A 24,635-nucleotide genomic window follows, 5' to 3' on the forward strand; every position below is an offset into this window, starting at 1 on the left:
TATCCCTTGTCTTCATTGGACTGCTGTATCTCATGAACATGTCTGTGCTCATTGTTGTGGCCCAGTGGCTACGCAGAACTCAATCATTGGCAGCCGACTATGAACACTTGTATTCAGTCAACCACTTTGCTTCTGCCCCCTCGCTGTTTAATGAGCTTGCCTCATTGGCACCCTCCCACAGCTGACCTTCCTCCATTTTGACCGTACTGTTCGAGATTCCCATCACCTTGAAGCTGTTGACGACAGTGCAATTGCCTTAAGGTTGCAGTACGTGCTGCATGGTGCTTTCCCGTCATCACCAGCAGAAAACGCCTGAAAGCACGATTCGAATCAGCTAAACGACGCACCACAGTACAGCTGACACAATTGAAGCACACTGGATCTTTGCCACGCAATCTGGTGGCGACAATGATTTCATCATTTCCAGGACAGTAACTTTGTGCTATCTTGTAGTGGCTTGCAGAAGTTAACTGGCATGCGAGATGCTTAGTGAAATTTTTTCACTTCAAAGTGGGGGTGTGGGCCTTGTATGAGTAGATACAGCAGTACTATACTCACAGATTGAAATGTGTCAATTTAGGACCAGCTGCGCATACTATTGCCTCCACCATTTCCAGTTCATGTGACATCGACGTAATTTTGGTTTGCACACTTAGACACCGCATTGTCTTTAGTAATGTGATTTTGTTCTTGACGACACGACTTGGCACACTCTAGTAAGTAAGCGCACATACGAGTGTCCTAACTTTAGCACGTTTCGTCGGAAATCGAAGCCATTAGCCGCGTTGGCACTGACTGCACCGGATTCAGCTATTGCACATATATTCCTCATCTAAAGTTTCACCGTCGTGTTTCGTTCCGCGAGTATGGTACATGTGATGAACAGCAAGCAAATGAAGGAAGCCTCAGCCCCGAGCCAACACTGCGGTTGTCTTCATCGGCTGCTTTCCCTGCTTTAAAGAAATTATTGCCTTGACGAAAACCAGTCCTGTGTCCCGTAACTATTGCACCAGGCCAAAGCTTCCCTCGTTTGAACTTTGTCTTGTATAGCACATGGTGACATACACTCACTAAAAATGAAGACAGGTTATGACTTTTAGCAATTTTAATGCGACTGAAAGAACTAGCATTCAGGAACATCCAGGCGCATCAATGCTTGGTAGACTGTTAAGAACACTTATAAACAATGCATACATGTTGAGCAAGCAAGGAGTGTCCTCCTCTGTACCATCTCTCATCCTGTACAGCTGCAGGCTATCATGTCTTTTATCCTCTTAGGGTCGCACATTTATTCTCCGCTTCTAATTTGTGACATGAAACGTGAATGTGTGAACGACATTACAACTAATCACAAAAGTTTTCCGATTATAGGAGCTGTGAAAAGCACAAATTTTATTGCAGCAGAGCCTTGGATTTCTGAAGGTGCAGTTCGATGACCCTTTATACAATTCATGTAGTTCGCTTTTCAGTTAGTTTTGTGCAACTCCCATTTTCACAAACTTTTGTGGTCAGTAGTTACATGCACAGTACCTGATATCTTTACATAAAATGTACATTTTTTTAATTTATCACACACTGCAATAGCTTCTTGACAAGGCCAAACAGTAATATGGAAAACATTTTTCCAGTTTCAGTAATAACATTGCTCAACTTATGTCTGGTAACTGCCTCCCTTCAGCAATATGAGGAAGGACCATCACAAAGCTGACAAGTCCACAGCAACATGCAAACAGTAAGCATGTCGTAAAGCTTGACGAACGAGTTCAATAACTTGACACGTAAAGAATGCACTCCATCCTAGCCAGTAGCTGTTATGCAGGCTTTACAAGCTTATCTGTTTTTTTTCAAGCATGAGCACGAAAGCCTCTATGGCAAACGCTATTCAGAGGAAGCTTTAATCACAGTATGGTTGTGACCGAGTGGTCAGGTTAATCCTTGATCTGATAGGAAGCATTCATACAAGAACAGTGCATTTCTTGTTAGAAATACATTAATCCCGCATCTAATTCTCGGTAAACTACGCATATTGGAGGGCACCAGATCTTTTCAACAGCATACATCATAACACCTTAATCTGTACTAAAAAAAAAATCCGCATCAGCCAGCACACAGCTGTCTCAAAACAACACACTTCTGTCTGGTCTGGAAGTGCATACTGCAGAGTGAATCATTCGGTGTACAACAATGCCCCTTATCAAAACAGTTATCATGCACACTTCAGTAAGCTCTGGCTTTCAGTTACGTCGAGAAACATCCATTATGTAGACCGATATAAAAGGGACCACCCAATCTTTCGCACCTTTAATAACATCCTCTGCTTTCTTCAACATTACTGCCCACACACATCGGCCAAGTGATGTTCCGTCTCATACTTCTTCAGTAGTCGTTGTTCGAATAGTATAGGTCAAGTGTTACCTTCCATAAGGTGTCCCTTGTATAAAGGCTGCTCAGGTAGCAACGCAGGATGTGTTGTAGCTTTCTACAACCATTCTTCTCTCTGCCTCCACGATAAAGCGCTCTTGGCGAAACACCAGTTTGTCACGGAAACTTTGTTCGTATTCAAATGGCTGCTGTCTCGCTAAACACCACCTCTACGAGTCTGCACTGATGTCAGGTGTGTGGCCATAGCTTAACGATGGATTCGTGTTTTATAACTTTCCAACAGGCTTATTCTGGAAGCCTGTGAACAGCAGATGGCCACGACATGATGCCATCTTCTGAATTAACAGCAGTTGCATGGAAAATGAACTCGCAAATACTGCAAGTTGATGAAAACAATGAGAACTTGCGAATACCTTTTTTAGCGTGAAATCCACTCAAGCATTACAACAGTTCTTGCGTTCCTATGACACTCTGTGAGGCTTGCTGCATCAACTATTCCGGTAAGCTGTCCCGAAGTCAAATTTGTGGCAGCATAAACATGCAATACTTCGCAATCATTTACCATAAATCTGTGTGGAGTGATGGAATCAGAACATTGACATGTACAGACTCGGAGAAGTCCAGCAGTATTCACATCTTCAACACAAAGAGGGAGTATTTGCTTCAGTAGCAGAACACACAGTGTCAAACTGAGTAGCTGCAAACTTACAGTTGAAAACTGTCCACAACTAAAAGCACCCAAATTTCGAACAGCAGTCGAAAAGATGCTTGCAACGTTGTCGCCAGAGTACTGCCGAGCGCTTCCATAACACTCCACCGCACAAACAGCAAAAGTCAAAAGTGCATCCACTTCACAAGTGTCCCGATGCGCTGTAAACAAGCTCAACTTGCTGTCGTTGGTAAGATGTCTTGACTTCACGAGCAGCAACCACGCAGCACACAATGTGTTCAGAATAAAGGTTTGTACAGAATTAAAAAAAAAAACCAGCCAGGTCCTATTCATGTGTCCCGATGCACTTCAGAATGGCCGGAAACAAAATACAGTTCAGGTAAAAGCATGTCTAAGAACGGGTCGTTGCGTCTTTGAGAAGCACAACAGCAGCACACCATTTGCCTTCTCAGACGAAGGAATAGGTGTTTTCGACAGCACGACCGTGCGGTAAGTGGGCGGCTTGCAAGTTGTCCAGTGAGGACGAGTGAAGGCGCACCGAGCCGCCATAGGTGAGTAGCTCCCCCTCATTACTGCCAGTTGCTCCGGGAGCGAGCACAAAGTCTGTCAGAGTCACATCCGACGATCCACCGGACTCGAGCGGGATCGGGTGCATCCGGAAGTACTCCAGCATGTCGAAGATGGTCTCGAACCACAAGTGCTGCACCCGACACTGCTCCTCCGGGTTGAGCGTCATGCGCAGGTGCTGTGGAAAGGACATTTCAATTGCAATGGTCTCCTGACCACTAGTGCAATAGCTACTGCTAAGTTATATTGTGCCACCTGATGCCATGTGTGGCAGTGGCATTAACAAATACTCGAAAAAGAGGGGTGCCTGTAAGGTGTACTATAATTGTGTTCACAGCCCTAAGCTGCTCCTTGCTGGTGATCTAACAGACTGATCGAACGGACCTAACGGACTTGGTAAAAACTCTCCCTGCTAGTGCCGCTGTTCTGTGCCACAATACAATGTAGGTGTTTGGCAAATTACACTTGCAGTCTCAAATGCCCAAGGTCTAATGTCACCTTGAGATTGTCAGCTTTCTTCCAAATCTTCGTTATACACACACATTAAAAATACCACTAGCTTTAAAGGGACACTAAAGAGAAACGCTAAACAATTTATAGTAACGAAGCCGTCTTTGGGAAAGTCCACTTTCAGTAATTATGCAATAATAGGTTGAATATGCATTTCGCGCCGAAACCCCGGCATAAGTCACTGTGACAATATCAATTTCAAAGTACAGTGGACTCTCGTTAAGCGGAACCTCAAGGGACCATGAAAATAAGTTCAATTTTTCAAGAGTTCCATTATCCAAGAGACTGAACTCAAGGGTACACAATATGCTTTTTTGAAAAGGATGAATACATTATTGCCAACAGCAGATGATAGGTGTAGCAGGTTTGACTACAAAGTTCAACTTGCATGCAGTCTGCGATGGGAGCTTATAGCAGACTATAATTACAGAAAAGAAGAAAAAGAGTAATTTAGTCAAAGAAAATAACTGACTTATTTATTTTATAATATATGATAGCTGAAGTCATTGAAAACTTCAATCTTCACCTGAAGTGTGAGCGCATTGTGTGGGCATTTCTGTGTTGCCATTGGAAATGACAAGCCGACTCCTGGTTTACCGACACTGAAAACGCAAAGTAACCATGCCACCAACATAAGCCCGTGAAGGCAATAACATAGAGAGTTCGTAAGAAAACGTGAAAAGGAAAGGAGAAACAGCGATGCCTGCTGCGATTTCGTCGAGACTGGGTGTTCGATTTCATTTCTGGTTCTATTTTTAGTCGCATTTAACCGGAGTTGGAGAGAATGTTCAGTCTAACGAACTTTTTTTTCATTGCCCTTAATACAAAACAAACCAAACCTAAGGCTGTTGTTTCATTTAAGCGGCAGTTCTGTTAAAGTTAGTTCCATTTAACAAGACTTTACTGTATTTTTTCACATTTGGGCAGCATTGGCTGAATAAACATTCCCGAAACTTGCCGTGTTCAATGTTTGGCTTTTTTAGGCACAGTGTAGTCCATGTTTACGGACAAACAATCGGCTAAGCCCAAGCAGATGCTGTCAAAGTCCATGACATCATGGCTGGCTGGTATGGGAACTTCATGGCGGCTGCGCCACTCGTCTTTTCTGGCTCACCAAGCCTTTTCCTGCGGTAAGTGTGGCACTCTCGGTATTCTAGCATAAGAGTAACCTACACATACAGATGAAATCATGTAGTGCCCCTTTATCCTGTAAGTTGCAGAAAGAAATGGTGGGGTTCGTGCAACTACGGTAAGCTGCCCTTAGCGTGCTGATGTAACATTCAGGCAGAAACCCACATTCACAGCATTGGACATATGGTTCACGTCTGCACATACACGGACGCGATTCTGCCAAACTATGCGCCACGAAAGCAAAACAATGAAATGAATGCAGAAGTGTGAAAATTGTGAGCTGGCCGCGTTCCTGCCATTAAGTGGATTGTGGAAAAGCTAGCTTCGCACCGTTCGAAAGAGTCTATTGAGGGCAGAAAATGAAGCTCGATAAACAATTCTGTTGTGAACGTTCAGTCATCACTGGTGCTCAGTGGTGATATACGTTACAGCTTAACAGTCGCATGCTCTCAACCTACATCTCGCGGCAAAATTTGACTCATTGAACCAGTACTCCCAGTTTGTGCTTAAAACATGTGTCGTTTCTGGTGCAGGCAATGCCCAACAGGCCACAGTAATTTGACATTAAGCAAGTAATTGAAAACAACTACTGACAGTGACAGTACAAGCTGGTACAATCGAGATGCAGTGGACCAGCAGACAAACCCAAGGATAACTTGACTGTTTATGGTTATCGCTCGGCGCAAGGTGCACCTGCTGTATTTGAAATTTCTTGTATGTTTTCACCAATTCCATAGTGAGCAAGGCCTGTCTAACCAGGTTCAGAGTACACGCTTCATGCAAATAGAGCCATACAATATTGCCAGCACAAGTGATTACTTGTGAATTTATGGTGATACATGTATAAACAACAAATGAACTTGACTCATGAGATTAGATTCGACGACTAATGACTGTGCTCGCCGCCATCGTTGTTTCGAGTGTTGCTCATCTTCTCGGGCCCAAGTTTCCGCAGTAGAGACTTATATTACTAACTCAGACTCTTGGCAGTGTTTCGTTCATTACTGTCACTACAATGTGACACTATAGCTTCTTTCCATTTGAAAGACACAGGAACATAGTAGTAGTCACGGGTATGCTTCCTATAATGTGTTGAACAGTGACAAATCTTATAATGGTGTGCAATCTTGCGCATTGCTGCTAAAGTTACCACTGAAAGTACCGCTCACCTTGGCCCTGCCCTGGAAGTTGAAGGTGAGCACACACTCTCCCTTACGCGTCTCGCTCTGCCGCACGAGAAACACGCCATGGCCCAAGGGACCTTCGCGCAAAACCAGCTGGGCCGCGTCGCTCCTCGAGAGTGTCCCGTGGAACCACGGGTACTCGCGCAGTGATTGGTACAGGTCGCCACCTTCTCCACCAGATGAGGATGCTCCACCATCGACGGCAGGGGGTGATGCCGCTGCAGCCTCCCCTCCACCACTGCCAGTTCCTCCAGCTACCGCGACAACTGGGGTGACAGACGGTGGCAACGCTGCTGCACCACCGTCGCTGCCACTTCCAACAGCGCGGACAACTGGAAGATCGCTTGGAGCGACGACAGTGGTTGCCTCGGCAGGAGCCTCTGCAGGGGAGACCAGTAAAAGTGGGTTTGAAGCTTTCAAAATACGGAAACGTTTTACGTCTGCACCTCTGGTGACTTTCTATAGAAGCATCAGTAACGGCAATGACCAGCGTGCACTTGACTTGCTGATTGAATGAAGTCAGGGGAAAGGACTGCCCACAAGTTGAGTAGCACTTGTTGGTCACTAGTGTGGTACATCTTGTTAATCATCTGTCACTTATCGGGGGCTTGCATGGGGCAGACACGTGCCCTGTTTTCTGCGCATTCTGCATCACTCCTTTGTTTAAAGTGACAGCTTTATTTGACTCTTCCCTCATTTTGCCAACTTGGGACACTTGGTGTCGTTAGGCTACTAAGCACCGAATGAAAGTACTTACTAGCGAACAGGCTTATACTATAACTTTTATATGCTGACCAAGTATGCCCATCTCTGTTCTGTGTAGCAAAAAATATCCTGGACTAATGCCAGCTGAGAGGCACCTCTAAAACACACCGATCTGTTAATGGAATGGCGAATAATATTTAATGGATTCTTTGATTTAAGCACTCAGTATGTGCCAAACCAAATTAAACTAGCCTTTGTACAACATCAAATAGCCATCGCCAATAAACAAAGTTTTGCTTGACATCGATTCCAACATGTGCATTGGATCTGCATGCAATATCAATAGGGCTAGATTGAAGACGTTCCAGAAGAGAATTACAGAAGGAATAAAGAAGACATGGAGATTGAATGAAAACTGTTGTGAAAGACAATAAACATGTACACATGTAAACATGCAATGTGTGTGTCTGTTTTCTGCGTTAATGCATAATGTTATATGCTGAGGGACACTTACAAAGGTATAAACGCAACATTGGTTCTATTGGAAATTTTTTTTTTTTAGATACTGCTGCCCAAAATGGAGCTATCGCAATAGTGAGAAAGCAAAACAAAAAAGCACACACACACAAAATCATGTGATAAATGCAGTTAGAGGAAGCATTCAATGGGATTCAAGTATTCCTTCAGAGGTCAACATCAGGTAGCACCAGGCAAATTTTTTGTGTTGAATAGCCCTAGGGGAAAAAATTGAACTTAAATGTGCTAGTGCAATTGTAAAAGATAAGTTGAGCTCATGGCTTTTCCTCATAGCTAGTGGCTTTGCACGTGACAGGTAGATGGTGTTATGTGTTCTAAGAGGGTTAACTTGGTGCTTGAGAATGGATCACAGCAACCAACTCGGCTACACTTTCACATCTGTCACTTGCCAATCTTCCTCTTCCTGCCTTCCCAGGAACAAGCTTGCCTGGATCAAAATGAAACACAGTGAGCGGGCAGGTTACTTACATGTGAAAAAGTGATGGTGAAACTGGCTGCCTCATCACATACAGGTACAACACACCATGCGATCCTTGTTTTCTGGTTGCTGTACTTATTTTCATTTCCTTTTCATAAAGTCTGACCCCTGGGCCCGATCAGATAACTTGGAAGAGTGAAACTGATGTTTAAAGTTTAAAGCTTTCTAGGATAACATGAGCTCTTTACATAAAATAAAAAATGGTTGTTAATAGCAAAAGCTTTTATTGCAGTAGGGAAACAGTTAAGATGACCTAAAAGTTAAAAAGCAAAGCAGCTAACACTAAAGCCAAGAAGTGAGTGAAGATAAATTGAAAACACATGTGCTGGTGAGAATAGGTTTTCCATAAATGAGTAAGTGACAAGAAATTAAGAGTAGCATCATCAGCAGGAACAGTTGAAAATGCAGAAAGTCATGCAAAACTAGCCTTTGAATGTCAGGTTATACCATCAAACAAAAAAAATTTCAGTGATTTCTGCAAGGTTTCGTCAGCAATGCAAGAAAGTCAATCTGTGCAGTGCTGCTTACTTTTGGTATTTGCGTGCTGCTCTCGAAGCCTTGCCAATGACTCAGACGGCGACGTTGTCAACCTGGGTCTCCTGCAAAATTAGTGGCATGCGACAATGGTCAGAGAGATGTAGTATGTTCACAGCAATGAGACCTTTACCTGTACCTACTGGCATTGACAGCATCAGTATGGCAACTGTTTTTCTGATATTTCAGCTTATTTTGGCCACTTTCACGCACAGTTTCCTGAAGTGGCCAGCTTTTTTTTCTTTTTTTCCAAATGCACTTTTATCCTTTAATTGAATTGTTGTTAATAAACAAGTAACCAGACCCAAATGGTTGATTTAAAAAAAAAAACATGATGTCACAGGAGAGCTGACTGTTTTTCTGTTTGTTCTGGACTGCCACATCTTTGTTCAACATATGCTTGACTCATTTCGTACTGCAGAGGCGTTGTCAACCAACGTAAGCAAACTTAATATTATTTTAGTGTCCTCTTAAAGGAATTGTACAGAAAAATGTTGAACTTGTTTTGTGTTGTCTTTTGACAAGCATGTTGCCACCAATTTCAGCTAATTTCCTGACAGCTACCCTTGAGTTGGTTTGATTCCACCAGGCCACTCTGCCTTAAACAACAAGGCATAGAATAATCGAGAGTGGTTGAACAAGGGATGTCTAATAGACAAGTCCCCTTGTCAAAGCACTGTGCCCAGAGACATTCCTTGTTTGATCACTATATGCAGACTGTTTTTATACTTGTAAAGCTAGCTTTTCTGCAAGGCATATTGCCCAGCTAATGGTGGCGTAGTCATTTTTGTAAACAGTGTGCAGGAGTACAGTTTGCAGAAATACAGTTCGCTTGCATTATCACATGGGAAATGTGCATGTGGATCCTGTGATGAAACAATGAGCAAGAGACAAGCACTAGCATAATTAACTAGCCCTTCGTCTTCGTTTGAACAACCAGTACTGCCATTAGCAGGACAAACGTGCAGTATAGGGGGTCTATTGATCACTTCATGTCTACATCTTTCTATGCACCTCCGTCTCGCAAGACATAGAGTAAACTTACGTGTTCTCGTCAGCTGCGTCACCAAGATGCCGCATGGAGTATCGAATCGTGGAGAGCCATGACTTCATACTCTCTGCATCGTGCGCTTCCACAACATATTCAATGTGATGTTCGGCCTGAAATGTTGAACACGTAGTGCAAGTCTTCTTTAATTATTTTTTTATTAACAAGCTCACTACTTATACGGAGGCATGCATATTGATATGACCTGAAATGTTTTCACTCCTGTCTGATAAGAGCAGTGCAAAAGGGTAGAAAATTGAGCTTGTTGTTACACTGCTTGTGAACAGCGCTGAACTTTCTTGTCCAATTGTTTAGCGCTGTTTCCCGAGTTACGAGCGGTGCAAAATTCGCATCTCGAACCTGGATACCTGAAACTGCAGAAACTGGTCATAAGTATAATACCCACTGCTGCACTCGTGACTGGCACCTTAGACCCAGAAGAATTAAATTTTGTTGCTACCTTCCCAGTGTAGAGTTTTGATGCTTTCGAGTGGATTTCACATTGACAGCAAGCACATGCCAGCTTCCAAAGATTGCGTTCACAAAATTTCGATTGCAAAAGTTCCATATGTAGTCCTGAAACTGCCATCGGTGATCATCGAGTCAGTATGTCATCGTGGCAAGAACTACGTGTCTGAAACTTTCAAAAGGTGGCCTAAATGTGATGGATAACTTGTACTCGTCAAAAAGAGGAGAAACTCAGGCCTGTTGGTTACTGACCACAAATATGTTGCACCTCATGGTAAAAAGAAGGTAAACATTCATAATATGGAAAGAGCAGGAAAAGATGGAATAATTTCCTGCTTCTTGTGCTGTAGGTCTTTTTCGTTATCGTGCAGAAGGCCATATGTATGTTCTGCGCTCATCAGAAATGGTCACATAGAACACCTGTGTCACACAGATTATTCCGATCACCAGTGAACTCAGTGTGTGTTAAGCTTTCTAAGCACTTTAATGATGCTCTGCTTGATCTGCATTTACTCAAGCTTGCTCAGAAGTGCTTGTGAGACAGCAATTTACAGTTGCAAAGATTACCGGAGGTCTTCCAAAGCACTGAAGAAGTTTGATATTAGGCCAGCAGCTATTCTTGGAGGACATGTTTCTCATATACGATAACCTTAAGTTACAGGCCTGTTTTATGGGTCTGTTGGGTTTTGCTTGTCTATTACACAAAGATTTGTTGTTTTTTAGCCACATAATTACTGGAGTATAACCTCTTTAGACACAAGGAGAAGTCAGTGACATAATAGAGAGTTTTAGAATTGGGGGCGCAAAGCTCTGGGCCCCCAAGCGGCGTTGCGTCGGTTGCTCTTGGGTTTAGAGGAGCAGCAGAGTTTGAGGATTGGGTCGAATGCAGACAGTGTTGGGTTGAGCACTCGGGAGGCCGCAGTGTGGAAAATAAAAAGGTGTTTGAAAAAAAAAAAAAAAAAGCTATTTTCTTACAAGTGAAAACGAACAGAATGCATTTTTGAGCAAGAGGAGCGAACAATAATATGTAAGAAACGTAATCACTGTGTTAGTACCGGTTAGTATTACGAATTAAGTGTGCAACTCTAAGCCAAGCAAAGCCAATCGAAGCCAAGTGCTCTTAGTTGGTGTTTTCTTGTGACGCACTGTGAAAAAACTGCGAGTTCACCCGCACGAAATGGCAAAAATCAGTCGAAGTACAGCAAGTTTGCTCTGCGACCATCTGCTGTACGCCATCGTAGTCACCCGCGAGGGCAGCCCAAGGCGGCTTGGGGGCCCACGCTAGTTTTCCATTTTTGGGTCTTTGGTTCTGCGCATGCGCACTTGTGGCGCGCAATTTTCTTGGGTGCCCAAGCCGCTTGGGCCCCCAATTATAAAACTCTCTAATAGCTTTTCAAGCCAGTACTTATTACTGGCTAGTATGCTATGAACCTGTAAGATAAATTTTTTTTCGTGTGTAAATACCATGGTTGGATGTTGAAAGCGAAATCTCCAAGTACGTAAAGAAAGTAAACGTCTCACCATGCCTGTTATAATAAGAACTGCTGTTTTTTGCCTAAATACAGAAATGAAGTTGTAATATTGTGTGGTTGTTTGGTATGTTGATGTTACACCCCAGATTTTCACGAGATCTCATGGTGTTCAAAATGCACATAACTGCAGTGTTTTGTCACCTGCGATGACACTGCAGTCTAGATGAAATTAGAATCAATTTTCTCAAAAGTGGAGGTCAAGTACATGATTAAACCATTTCCATACAATGTATGACTTCATATTTAGGATAAATATTTTATGCAGTTGCCTCAGAGTTATTTCCAGCATGCAATGTACAAGAGGTCTGAGGAGGCTAAATGATTAGAATTACGCTATACTTGCAAGAGTGCGAAAAGTAATCACTTTGCGACGCACCTTAAGCACAAAAGTGTTCTCATGGTCAGGCATCTCAAGTGCAGTAGTTTCCCGGGCATCATGGATCAGGTAGCAAAACACGCCACTCCGTGGCCTTAGGGACTGCAACATTGGTAAGGCAAAACACCACACATACTTTCACAAATCGTTGCCAGTAACTAGGTGATGTAATGTTTTTGATTTGACTAGGAAGTGGCAAAGCAAGAAAAAGATTTTTTTTTTTTTTCAGCATTCAGTAACCTCCGGCAGAACCTTTCGTTGGGCTAGTTGGTGCATGTTACTGAAGTACTAAAGCGCCAAACAGACGACACAAGAAGAGACACGGACGAGCGCGAGTAACCTGTAGAGTGTGTGCGTAAAATTATCTGAAGTTTCACAACTGCTTCTTTGGGATGACCAATACCGGTGTCACACAGCAACCTTAGATCGCGATCGAGTCCGATACAGATCGAAATTCTCCACCGCGATTGGCTCTCTCCCTCATCTGGCGAAAAGGAGCCAATCGCGACTGAGAAATTCGATCACGTCTGGGCACGACAGCGATCGAAAGTGCGCCGCGCGACATCCGAATAACAAGGGATGGATATCATACCAGTGACTCATCAGTGAACGATGGCACAACACACACGAAATGTCTGCACGCCTAAATTTCTGTTTGTCGTTTCCTTTTTTTGAACAGTAAATTAATCTGTCGTGGGAACTTCACCACGTAACCTAACGCATTTACACTTTTCCGCATTATCATTCCTAGCGGCTTCCCGCGAGTTGAACTGCGCCGGGGGCCGTCCACGGAGGGTAAATATTTAATTGAGTGCGCAAAATCGCTCAACTACGTAGATTCTTTCAGGCGCACAACTTCATCCCGGATCTGACAGCTTCGACCTTGGATGGAGTCGCCACAGCAGGCTGTTCTCGTTTATCTGCCCGGACCAGCGAGGCGGCGACGTACGTTGGAACGATCGCACCATCGGGTCGGTCAACACTTGCGCCGGCCAGCACCCAAAACGCAGACAACTCTGTCCTGATAACGCCGACAACGCGACCCTGATGCACTCATCTAGGACTCGGTTGTCTAAGCTCATTGCTCACACGAAATGCCAGAAATAAAATTACATAGAACGAGAACTGTAAACAACCAGTGCGACGTCACACGTGCGCGTCGGGGCTTTCGTTTCACTCACGCGACAAGCATCCGATACAGCTCGATCACGGCACGTCTGGCGCGATCTCGACGTCTCTACGGCACTTTTGTTTTACTGCCAAGCCACACTTCGTTAACCTAAAGAAACACTGACTCGATGACACACGCGCTCCAGGCCGCTCACCTTGGGCGGCGCGTAGAACTCGAGCAGGTATCCACCGATAGTTTTGACCAACACCAACCGGCACTTCTCCCACTTCTGACGGCCGTCGATGTTTTCGCCGCTCACGTAGTTGACGAGCCCTTCCTTGACGTGCTCGACGAGAATCTTGCTGAGCTTGGCCTTGTCGTGGTGGTGGTGTTTGTCACCCTTGCTGCGTCGCTCTCCGTGATGATGGTGGGGCGGCGCATGCGACGATAACTCGAGCTCGTCCGAGTGTTGCTTGTGGAAGAGGCCCTTGCCGCGCTTGAGGCCCTTGAACGAAAGCCGGCGAAAGAAAAGGCGGTGGTGTGCCTTGGGCGACGCTTCCCCTTCAGAGAGGTCACTGTAGTCCTCGTGGTTGACGGCGGCGAGCGAACGCAGGTTGTCCTGCGAAGACGTCGCGCTGCTCGGCGTCTTGGCCACAGCCCTCGGCGCCGCGACGGCGGCGGCGACGGCGCCCAGCGGCTCCTGCGAGCCGCCGCCGTTGCTCGCCGTGCTCAGCGGCCTGGCGCCGCCGCCGCCAACCTCATCGATGCGTCTCCGCACCTCGGCCTCGAAGTGCTCCTGGAACACATCGGCGAAACGGCGCCCGAACGCGGGAAAGTCCACCGACCGGGACAGCTCTTGGTGATCGGCCACGAAAAGCTGGTAGTTGTGGGCGAACTCGGCTGCTGCCACACGGGCGTGCTTCTCGCAGAAGTCCGACCAGTGGGGCCGATCGTCGCCACCGCCGCCGCTTGGTGAGCTTGCCATACTGCTAGCGGCATGCTCCTTGAGCGTGTAGTCCTACCTGCTGGTGCCGCCCGGTCGGCCGCTTCCGCCGGTGGAACGAACCGCCGAGGCGCAAGCTGCACCAGTTCACCGCCATTGCGCCCGTATGTTGTTTGTGATGATTGTGAGGAGACGCTTCGACGCTTCTGAAACCCAAGAGCGAAACACATGCATAGCGGAGTGGAACCGAACCGTACACACTCGCGAATCAGCCAAACTCCAAGAACCACCTCAAAAGCACCGCAGCACAACTCGTAGTTCCAAGCTTTCCCGTTGCGCGCATTCAGGCTATGCAAAAGCGCTGCGAGTCAACTCTGAAGCAGTCAGCTTGCAAGAAGCCAGATTATTTACAGCGCCACGGCGTACGATATGTAGCGAATGTTAAACACCGCGGCGGAAAAGCGAAACACCGTATGCGAAAATGAAACGGAGAGAATTGTGAGCACGGTATTTTCCGCAGTGACAACCGCTTTGAAACAGCGCGTCGCGCCAAGCTCGTGCGCGTCATCACTGTGCGTGCTTAGCGCGCGTGGCATCACACGCGTGTACTTGCGTCTTCGTCGCTCATCTAAAAATGGTCTCTCCGTTGATTATTAATATCTTCCAGAAAGCCATGTTTTTTGTTTTGTAAACAGTCAAGCGCTGTTAGCTAGTTTTGTGCAGTAAACGATCTGATAGCTTTTGGTTTCGATATCAAATAGATTGTGTGAATCGATTATGTGCACACAAAAACTCTACTGAAAAGCGTAGGGTAGAGCACTGCGAATGACGACTGAACTTTACATTTAATTTTTCCTACAACACCTTTTAAGAAAAGCCATTTGCTCTCTGCCACATGATGTTCCGTATTGTCGTGAGCGAGCAAGCCAAGGAGGCGCCTAACAACGCTGTATTTAAATGACCATCACGTGACGTATTTCCGTCTGCTGTTTCCGTTCTTGCCTGTCGTTGGTTATCTAGCTTTGCCACTACCGTTTGCGGGTACTTTTTCTGCTTGTGCAAGAATGGGCGAAGACATGGCTACTCACATGAGTGTGGTAAGAGTGAACGGACGCTTTTACGCTGAATCGCTGAGCAGTTCTTCCTTCCCAGAAAGCTGATTCAACAGGTGGTCACGTTCAGCCGAGACTGCCGCGCCCATTTCGAAAGGCCTCGTGTTTTTGCTAATGGGCGTTGCGTGTTGGCAGTAGTCGAGCTTCCGCTAATTGTTTGCGCTAATACACTAATACTTTGATCATACTAATCAATGCAACGTGAATGCACTCGTGACAACGCTTTCACATTATTTTTCTTCGCCGGCGCCGCGCCGTCATGCGCGAGCTGTTACCGTGTGTACCTGATACTGCGCATGGCGCTATAATTCAAATTTAACTTTGTGCGTATCTTTCTCTCTGTATCTCTTTTCGCTTAAGCCGGGACTTTGTACATAGATTACAGCTCGCAGCACGCAAGAATAAACAATAAATAAATAAATACCTAAATAAATAAATAAATATCTATTATTTGAGCTAGCGGTATTAAGAGCAAGAAACAGAATTAACGAAAAGTGTGTGGGCCATCAAAACTGCATTGTCAACTGAGCGACATGGCACGCGTTCCTTGTAAAAAACTGAAGAGGTATACTTTCTCAGCAACTTATAACCTATATTTAAGGCGTGTTTCCAGTTACGATCGAGGCGTCAAATATAAGGATGCGCGACAACGTTAATTGTTTAACATTTCCGTGACGTATAGTATGGTCTGGTTTAATTAAGCGTCAGTCAATTACAGCAAATGTGACAGGTGCATGAAGGACTTCAATCGAAGCGCAACCATTACTCTTTCCCGTGACTGAACGATACGAAAGCGGCATCCGGAACTACACCAAACTGCATTAAGATGGAAAACTGATCGAGTCGGTAGGCGTTCATGTTGAGGGCCGCACAAACTTCAACACGAACAAAACCAAACGCCGCGTAATCTGTTATCTACGTGTTGAGGCAGCATGTCCATTTATCTACAACAGGAGGCGCCACTATATTGCCGTTTCAGTGTTCATGAATACAGGGACACTAGCCTGGCTCAGCGTAGAGTTGAATGAATGAATATAATTTATTGATAGGAAAAACAGAGAGGTCGACCTGAGCTAGTGCGCTCTAGTCTGCTAGTGTTCAAAGTACTCTTAGGTAGACGGGACAGCGGTTTATTTCTTTGTTTTGTTATTTTCTAGAAAAATGTTAAAGTTCGTGTGGGTGTGCATGAATAGCTGTGCTGCAAACCGCGATTGTTCGAGCGATGCTTCATAATACTCGCGCGCCTAATTGCAATCGCGCGCTTGCTTTGCACGTTTTAAAAATACAGAAAGCAGATTGACGGAAAAACAAGCACACTGTTTTTATGCGTCGTGTAACTTTAATTAAATTCGCGCCGATTTCTTCTGTTGGTCGGCGCATTAATGACGAGATACGCCTGCCCGCACTATAGCAAGCATTGCGCAGAATTGTTATCGTTGTCTTGTAAGCATTTCCCTCTACCCACCCAGGATTAAAGAGAGAGAGAAACGAGCAAGGACTGTATTTTTTTTATATGACGCTTTCATTCGTTATGACCTGCTTACTGCGTCAGCGTTATCAACAAAACCTTTACTCATCGAGCCTCGAACATTTCCGGACGAGGCTGTTTGTCCCCGTAGCTTTAATGCGTGCGGTGAAGCCAACTAAGAGGGAAAACATGAACGTACGAATGTTTTTGTATGCATGGAAGACTAGTTGGCCGATTTTGTGGTAAAAATGATGAAGGGACGGGAAACCACTTATGTGCTTCCATGTCACGGTTACGAAGAAAAAAAAAAGTTGCTCTGTCTCTTATAGGAGGCGCATCGACATTCCAGAATCGCTCATCCAATTAAGCGCTAGAAGCACTTCGAGTACTCCACCTCCTTAAGCGTAGCGTACATAAATCCTAGAATCGATACCTTATTATAAGAGCCAAGTTCATATATTTACCTAGGTTGCGAGTGTACCAAATTTTAGAAGTTATCGGTGGCAGATATATCAGAGCCCTCCTTAGCGTCTCTAATAGCCCCAGTGTGAATAATAATAATAATAATAATAATAATAATAATAATAATAATAATAATAATAATAATAATAATAATAAAATTCTGTGGTTTTACGTACCAAAGCCACGTATGAGGCACGCTGTAGTGGGGGACTGCAGATTAATTTTGGCCACCTCGTGTTTAGCAGCCCAACACGTACCATAGCCATTAAGCAACCACGGCGGGTAAAGCTTTGTTGCGTGGCAGTGTAAAATTATCGAGCCCTTTCGGCACGTATACGACATCGCTCTGCCAATTCTGCTGAGGATCCGTTCTGGCGACATTTTGGAGCGCAGCGCAGCTCTCCAGCGCCCGTTCCTGCGTTGAGCATCGGCGTGCCTCGTCGTGGTCGGCGTAACCGAGCGAAGGATGAAAGAGCGAACGCGGAGCGCAGCGGTGGATGAAAGGCGAAGAGAGCGCGACGAGGAAAGCCGAGGAGGAGGCCACACTGAAAGCATGAGCCGGAAAGTGGATGAATGTATTTCGACCGTATGGTGAATGCGTGAGAAGAAAAGCGTAGCGCGGCTCTGCGACGACGATGGCTACGAGATGGCGCCAGAGTAGCCCGCGTCGTCTGTTCATCGACGGCATGCGGCGAGCGCATCCAGCGATGCTATATACGAAAATAAAGCGCTACATTAGGGGAGGTCTGTTTGCGGCGGCTGCTGTGAATCGTACAAACGCGTCGCCCACGCGCTCTCTCTCTCGCTCGAAGTGTGGCAATCGCGCCACACTTCGCTCCGTTTGCAAACTGCCGCACAATACAAATTGTTCGCGCCAGCCATTAAATCGCGAAATGAAAACACGTATAAAGCTGCGCTCAGATTTCTCATTAGGGAGTATCGTAATCATCGGTGAAGATTTAACTTTCCGTTCCAAGCCGCCACTATTTTCGTCCTGCCACTGCAAGCTAAGTCAGGGGAAGCGGACCAATCGCAGACTCCGGCACGGCCCTCCTCATCTGGTTATCTGCTTTCACTGTGCTGGCTCGGCTCCATCGAAACCCTCTCCACTTGAGCGTGCTCCTCGCCTCTTGTCAGCCCATTAGACAAGGAAAAAAGATCATGAGCCATTATACACTGTGAAGGTTGATAAGCAGCGAAGTTGTGTAGCACATGACAAAAAGGTGACACCGAATTACGAAGAAAAGTACGGGCACATTTATTGTCTTGATCGGTGGTCATTGCGGTAAAAGGTACGCACACACATTTATTTTGATACGTTCGAGTTCATTCGTGTTATACATTTGTTATACACATTCGTTATATGCATTCGTGTTTTCATTTCGCGATATATTTAGGCAAACAATTTGAGACCGAAATCACCGCACCGACTCGCAGTGGGCCAGGGCCACCAGCGCCTTCGCAGAGGTAGGAGTAGTGTGAGATCGCTGGAATGATGAGCGCCATTGGAGCCAGCTGTGGTAGAAGTCAACGACGAACGCGCGAGGACTGGCACTAGCCATTGCTGGTGATAGTTTTTTTTCTTGCACACAGGAAAATTTCACGTAAACCAATAACCACCGACGCAAGCATCGAGCGGTAACCCGCAGCGTTGTTTGAAAAGCCCAATCAAACGCGCTCCCCCTTTACAGGAGGTCACTTTTTTGCTTTAAAAGCGATAACATTGCCTACGTTGAGCAGTTTTACAGCGAAACTATTCATCTACGTTGAGTAGTTTTACAGCGAAGCTGTTCATGGCTAGGCCTAGCCATGAACAGTTTCGTTGTAAAACTGCTCAACGTAGGCAATGTTATTCGCTTTTAAATCAAGAAAGTTACCTCCTGTGAAGGAGGAGCGTGATAGGGTTTTTCAAACAACGCTGCAGGTCACCGCCCGATGCTTGCGTCGGTGGTTACGTAAATTTTACGTCAGGAGAGTTGAATAACAACAGATTGGAATAGTTTCACGTTATAGGACCCCTGCTTTTTTTTTTCTCGTATACCAATATACTCTCCATGACCACAAATAACTGTGAACGAGTTGTTTTAATTTTCTTTGGCGTCGAATGGCGTCCGGGCTTTGTGGGGTTAAACGAGGTCTTGAAGTGCATCGTTTCACCGCCACCCGCAGGTGGCGCTGAACTTCCGCGACGACGTGCGCACCATCGACCGTTGCGGACCGTCTCTGGAGCGGAGCGTCAAGGCGCGCCTGGTGCTCGAGGGCCGCGATCCGCCGCAGTACCGCACCAGCGTCGAGCTCCGACCCCGGCTCGTGGAGGCCGAGTACGGCGTCACGCTTGTGCTCGACGCGCCCTCCATGGAGCCGACGGCGTACCGCGAGCACGTGATCGTCATGCCGCGCACGGTGGCCGTGCGCGAGGGCGAGTCGGTCTTCTGCTTCCCGCCGGCGCCGCCCCGCACCGTCTACAAGAGCACGCTGGTGTACGACACGCGGCGCGCCGACCTGTGGTACACGAGCGCGGTCGACCTGGCGGTGGTCGGCACCCTGGGCGTGCCCGTGGAGGACGCCGAAGACGACGACGATGACGCCGTTGACGATGCCGATGCTGCGGCAGGCAAAGGCGACGGGTGCTTCGACACCCTGAACGGCGGATGCGTCGACACCGACGATGAAGATTCCTCTTCGAGGCTGTGATCTGCCGCGGGGCGTCCTTGATTAACCGGATGGAGGACGTTCGAAGAATGGGAAAGGAAGGGGTCCGTGCAGCGAAGAATGTCTGCGTGAAAAAGCGCACGTGGTTGGGCAGTCGAACTCGGTCACGACGAAAAGGCGTATGCGCTTAAGATAAATAGTTCGCGGGTAATTTTATAGACCCAAACTCGCCTATAACAAACTAACATTTGTGTTGCGCTCATTACATGAGGATTTGTTGTGTTCAGTGAAGAAGCTAGAAAGGAAACCAGCGTATTCAAAACGAAACTATGCATATATTGGGCAACATCTTTTTGTCTACGCTCTAAAGTGTTACTCAGCGTCATTAAGAATGGCGTCCTCGATACGCGACGTTGTGCAGACCTGCTCTAGACCACACTTCATTCAATGTCGGCACTGTATCGGCGAAGCACAATCATCGCAAAAGTGCGTCGTGAGGCGTCGGCTGAGGCGGCCCCTGTAACCTGGCCAACATTAGTATAGAACCAAACTAGTAAACGTTGCACTATGGCAGTGAACGTACGCTCCAAATTCGATATATCCAATGTCCAATTCGCTACGAGGGAGTTATCTTATATGAGAATCGGCGAATAAAATTGGTTCGTTCAATAAGAAGAATAGCTCGCTCCGTTCGGTTTCGTTATATTCGTGTTCGACTGAAGGCAAAGCTGCAGGAGACGCGCCGGAAAGACGGCTGCTCCGGTTGTTGAAAAGCTGTTGATATGATTCTTCGTATACGACGAGGCGAATATCGAGTCGTGTTTTCTTTTTTTTTCGCCCACGCTGGCGTTCCGCGTGAGACCCGTGGTATACATATACAGCACGACGTCCGATACGATGAGCGGCGAGCCGTAAAGACGGCTACTCTGACTGTTAGAACCAGTTAAATGCTAGTTAGATATAGTTGTTGTATACGAGTATGGTCGGGCCTCGGATCGCACGTGAAATCGCGCACTCCGTGTCAGTGACCTCCGTATTCTTTTCTGCTTCGCTATCGGCCTTTTTGACCAGTAATCCTTGACAGCAAGAAATCTTGAGAACTGCCAGCAATTATTACCTTTGTTCCTTGTAGAGAACTCGCCAATTAAGTCGCGCTTACTATGAGCACAAGCGACGCGCCCATGGATGTTGCTCGTAGGTTAGACGGCCACATTTTTCATGATGTCACGCTCTGCAGTATTGTCTATATCAATTTTGCGTCGTGGGCTCCACCGTGTTATAACGAGAGCGGAATCAGTGCAATCACTTATGCCATGCAAACGCAATCTTTAAAAACCCAGAGTCTTTTTTCCACAACATTTCGCCGTTTGCGTGTTGGCCGTAACGTTGTTCTTATGTAGGTCAGTAGTTCAGCGAGAAAGATTCCATGTTCACAGACCAAACTACCGGCACCCCCATGCAGTGCTCCTCTAAAATCGCTCGGCGTGCTTAGTTCATGTTTATTGCCCCTATACACCACTGCAGTGTAACATAAACTAAATATGTACTCTATCGGCTCGATGTTGCGCAGACAAGCTCGTATACCCCGCCGTATACGCATATCGTTTGCTAAAATTACATTTCGGCGTTTCACCTGCCAAAACCATCATTTGTTCTAGTCTCAAGTATATGTCGGTCAATACTCGTAACGTAGCTACTCGTATTGAACCAGCAACGATAGCGCGGATTGTTCAGACCACTTCTTGCATTTCATATTGGCAGCGCAAATTCGAGAGCCATTTTGCTCCTTGTCGTCTTTTGTTCCGCGCTTCGTGGAGAGCGCCCCGGAACATTGCCGTGCACAAAGAGCTTGATCGTGCCAGTGTGTGCAAGAATACATGGCTCCAGCACGACGTTCGCGATTGCGTCACCAGGTCTGCAATACGTTCGTCTCGCTGTGACGTTTTAAATAAATAGAGAGCGGAAATGAAAGAGCGCAGCTATATCACGAGCGTCATGATCACAACAAATCTGCGCCATTTAGGTCATTCCGCGGTCGTTAAAAAATTGTATTTGCCGTGAATCAGGCAAACGCCACTCATAGTCGGATCATGGTCAATCGCACTTGAGGCTGTATCGAAAGAAGTTATGAAAAAAAAAAAAAAGCTGCTAACTTCAGCCTGAATCCGTTTGCAAGACGTTTACGCAGCATTGGAGAAGTTGGGAAATATTCAAGCGTCCAACTTGAGTGCCTTGTTCTAGGAAACTGTGGGGTCAGGAAGAAACATTTAACTTGGATCGTGTCCTTATGCTGGCCTTGTTCGATTTGTGTTAGTTTCCCTTTCGCTTTCCGTCGTGTGCCAAATCCGCCGCCAACGCAGTCTGCTGTATGCTAGTTCATTATTCCAGGAATTACGGGAACGGACCCGTCAATATATTTTTCGCAAGAACTTTGGGGAAGGCATCGTGTAGGACTAGACAAGCACAAAGTACAAAGGTATACGGTCCACTGTTAAAGGGAACCCTCTAATTGGAACTGAGCAGAGTGTAACGTATGCGTTGATGGTGTAACTTATGGGGGGAAGAAGTGGGCTGGTGATGTGAAGAGTTTGACAATCATCCTTTGACGAATGATTATTTTGAAGGCGTATTTTGCAGGCCATTCTGTACAAAGTAGCACCCGGCGCTGTCTCGTCTTGCTTACTTTGTGCTTGTACAATTTACGATACGATGCTCACACTGGATTTCAACCGACCTGCCTAGTAACAGGTACTCTTACCTGAACTTTGATGAAACATTCCACGATCCGCTTTTTGCGGGTATGCCATGGGTTGCTAGTGTGCAGTCACGTTTGGTACGATAAGTTTCGATGGCTATATAGTACACGTCGCATAATTCACGTAGAAGACCTTTGTGTTCAGAGTGGTTTATTGTATCGTTTCGCAGAGCTTTAGTTTCGTTTCATTTTGTGCACTTGTACTGCCCCACAGGGTATATACTCCACATAGACATAAGCGGGGTTATGTTGGGCATTGCACGTGTTGAAAAATCACTCTTATGATCGCGCGAACTTTACACGCATGGCACATTCCACGAAGTGCTTGTTTGGTGAAGGCGTACTTAGTACGTGTATACGGTTACCTGCACATTAATGTTTCTTATGAAAGTATTCTATTTGTATCATGCGTTTTCTTTGTTTGATTTCTTCTTTTTTTTGTGCCTATGAAGCTTTTGTTGCAAAGTTATATCCTATTAATTTGTTCGATTTTCAAAATAATTTTCATGCTTGTGCAACAACCGGGGTGTAATTTTTCCAGCTAAATACTATTGCTGGGCATTTGTGAATGATCAAATGGACCAATAAAGACGCTTTCACCATTTTTCACCTCTCGGGTATGAGTTGTCAAACGCTGCAAAACGAACACTGACGAGCGCATCTTGGGTGATTTTTTGTAAAGATCAACGCTTAGTGAAAGCTATGGACGATAACTTCCGTAAGCAAACTTTCCAACACATAAAAGTTTCTTTATCCAAATGGCCGCGTTCCCGCTTTAGTATAGCACTGTTTAAGCTGAGACACGCGTTTTGAAAGCTTCGACCGAATAATTGGGAACAGAGGGCGGCAGAGATGATGTCACTAGACTGCCATTGACACTTCACTCATATAGAGCAGCCATTGACACCTTACCGAAGCCAGAGCGCCCGAAGCAGCTTGAGGTATTGAGTATGCCGAAGACACCGATAACATTTTGAATGGTCTTTGACTTTTTATTTGCCTTTGTCTCCCTTCTATTGACGAAGTCATCGTCTTCTCTCCCTTTTGCCCCGTGTCCTCAGTCGTCAAACATGTCTGAGCTGTTGGTTTGAAACCAATAGTCTCTCCTGGAAACGTTGAGGTCACTGTCACTATCGTAATCTGTCGCTAACGGCTCGCGCTGTGCCTTACGATCACCCACTGATGACGCTATAGCCTTCTTGGTTTTCTCGATTTCGCTCACGCGAGTTCGGGGTCGCTGTTTATGGTCCTGGAACGCTATTCACCAGCGGGACTGTCACGGTGGCATGCGCGTATTGGAGTGAAGGACACTGCAAGGTCGGGTCTGAACGTTACCACGTGGAACAAGGCTGCACGTCTGTGAACAAGAGGGCGCATTGCAGGTGAAAAGAACAGGCGACCGGAAACAGTTATTCGGTGTTCTCCGCTTTGAATTGTCTTGGCCACGTCATCTTTGAAAACTTGGCCACGTCTTGCCCTCCTAGAATATTCACGCCCAGTAGAGCATGTTCTTTCTTTCTTTCTTTTTTTCTTTCTTTCTTTCTTTCGCAACTTCGTCGCAACTTCATGACGTCACGCTGCTTGATGACGTCATCGTGACGTCATCAATCAGCGTGACGTCATGAAGATGGCTGCGCTGCCGTCCCATTCCGCGTGGGCAGAAAAATGATATAGGAAATCGCTATTACTGGCGCGCCTTTTCTCGGTAGACAAAATTGACAGACGTGGTCTGGTTTTTGAAAGTCGCCTCTCTGCTCAGATTGTTATTTGAAGCGGCAAACTGCGGATGTGAAGAGCGGCGTCAACGAATTGTATATACGTATAATATACGTCAACAAATTGTACATACATATAAACAAAACAAAAAAAAAAACTCGCTTGCACTTTGATTTGGAATTACAGGTGGCCAAAATTAGTTTGGATTGCGACGTCCGTAACATCTTCACAATTTGATATATTTATGTAGTTTCAACGTTTATTCGTGTGCTTGCTTTGCCTGCATACTGCGCC

At 45.9% G+C, this 24,635-nt stretch overlaps 2 protein-coding genes across 2 annotated transcripts; one reads left to right on the forward strand and one right to left on the reverse strand.

Moving 5' to 3' along the window:
• Positions 1 to 1,087: 1,087 nt before the first annotated feature.
• On the reverse strand, positions 1,088 to 14,458 carry Lnk (SH2B adapter-like protein Lnk). Its single transcript, XM_050166987.3, has 6 exons — positions 13,448 to 14,458; positions 12,123 to 12,224; positions 9,744 to 9,859; positions 8,693 to 8,763; positions 6,430 to 6,824; positions 1,088 to 3,797 (listed from the first exon to the last, which is right to left on the reverse strand). The coding sequence occupies exons 1-6, from the start codon at positions 14,216 to 14,218 to the stop codon at positions 3,501 to 3,503; spliced, it is 1,752 nt and encodes a 583-aa protein (XP_050022944.1). The 5' UTR covers positions 14,219 to 14,458; the 3' UTR covers positions 1,088 to 3,500.
• A 681-nt stretch (positions 14,459 to 15,139) lies between these two features.
• Positions 15,140 to 23,234, forward strand: LOC126516986 (uncharacterized). Its single transcript, XM_050167040.3, has 2 exons — positions 15,140 to 15,273; positions 19,388 to 23,234. Exons 1-2 carry the CDS (start codon positions 15,241 to 15,243, stop codon positions 19,910 to 19,912), a joined length of 558 nt encoding a protein of 185 aa, XP_050022997.1. The 5' UTR covers positions 15,140 to 15,240; the 3' UTR covers positions 19,913 to 23,234.
• Positions 23,235 to 24,635: the final 1,401 nt, after the last annotated feature.

Source organism: Dermacentor andersoni, chromosome 3 (assembly GCF_023375885.2).
Source record: "Dermacentor andersoni chromosome 3, qqDerAnde1_hic_scaffold, whole genome shotgun sequence".
NCBI lineage: Eukaryota > Metazoa > Arthropoda > Arachnida > Ixodida > Ixodidae > Dermacentor > Dermacentor andersoni.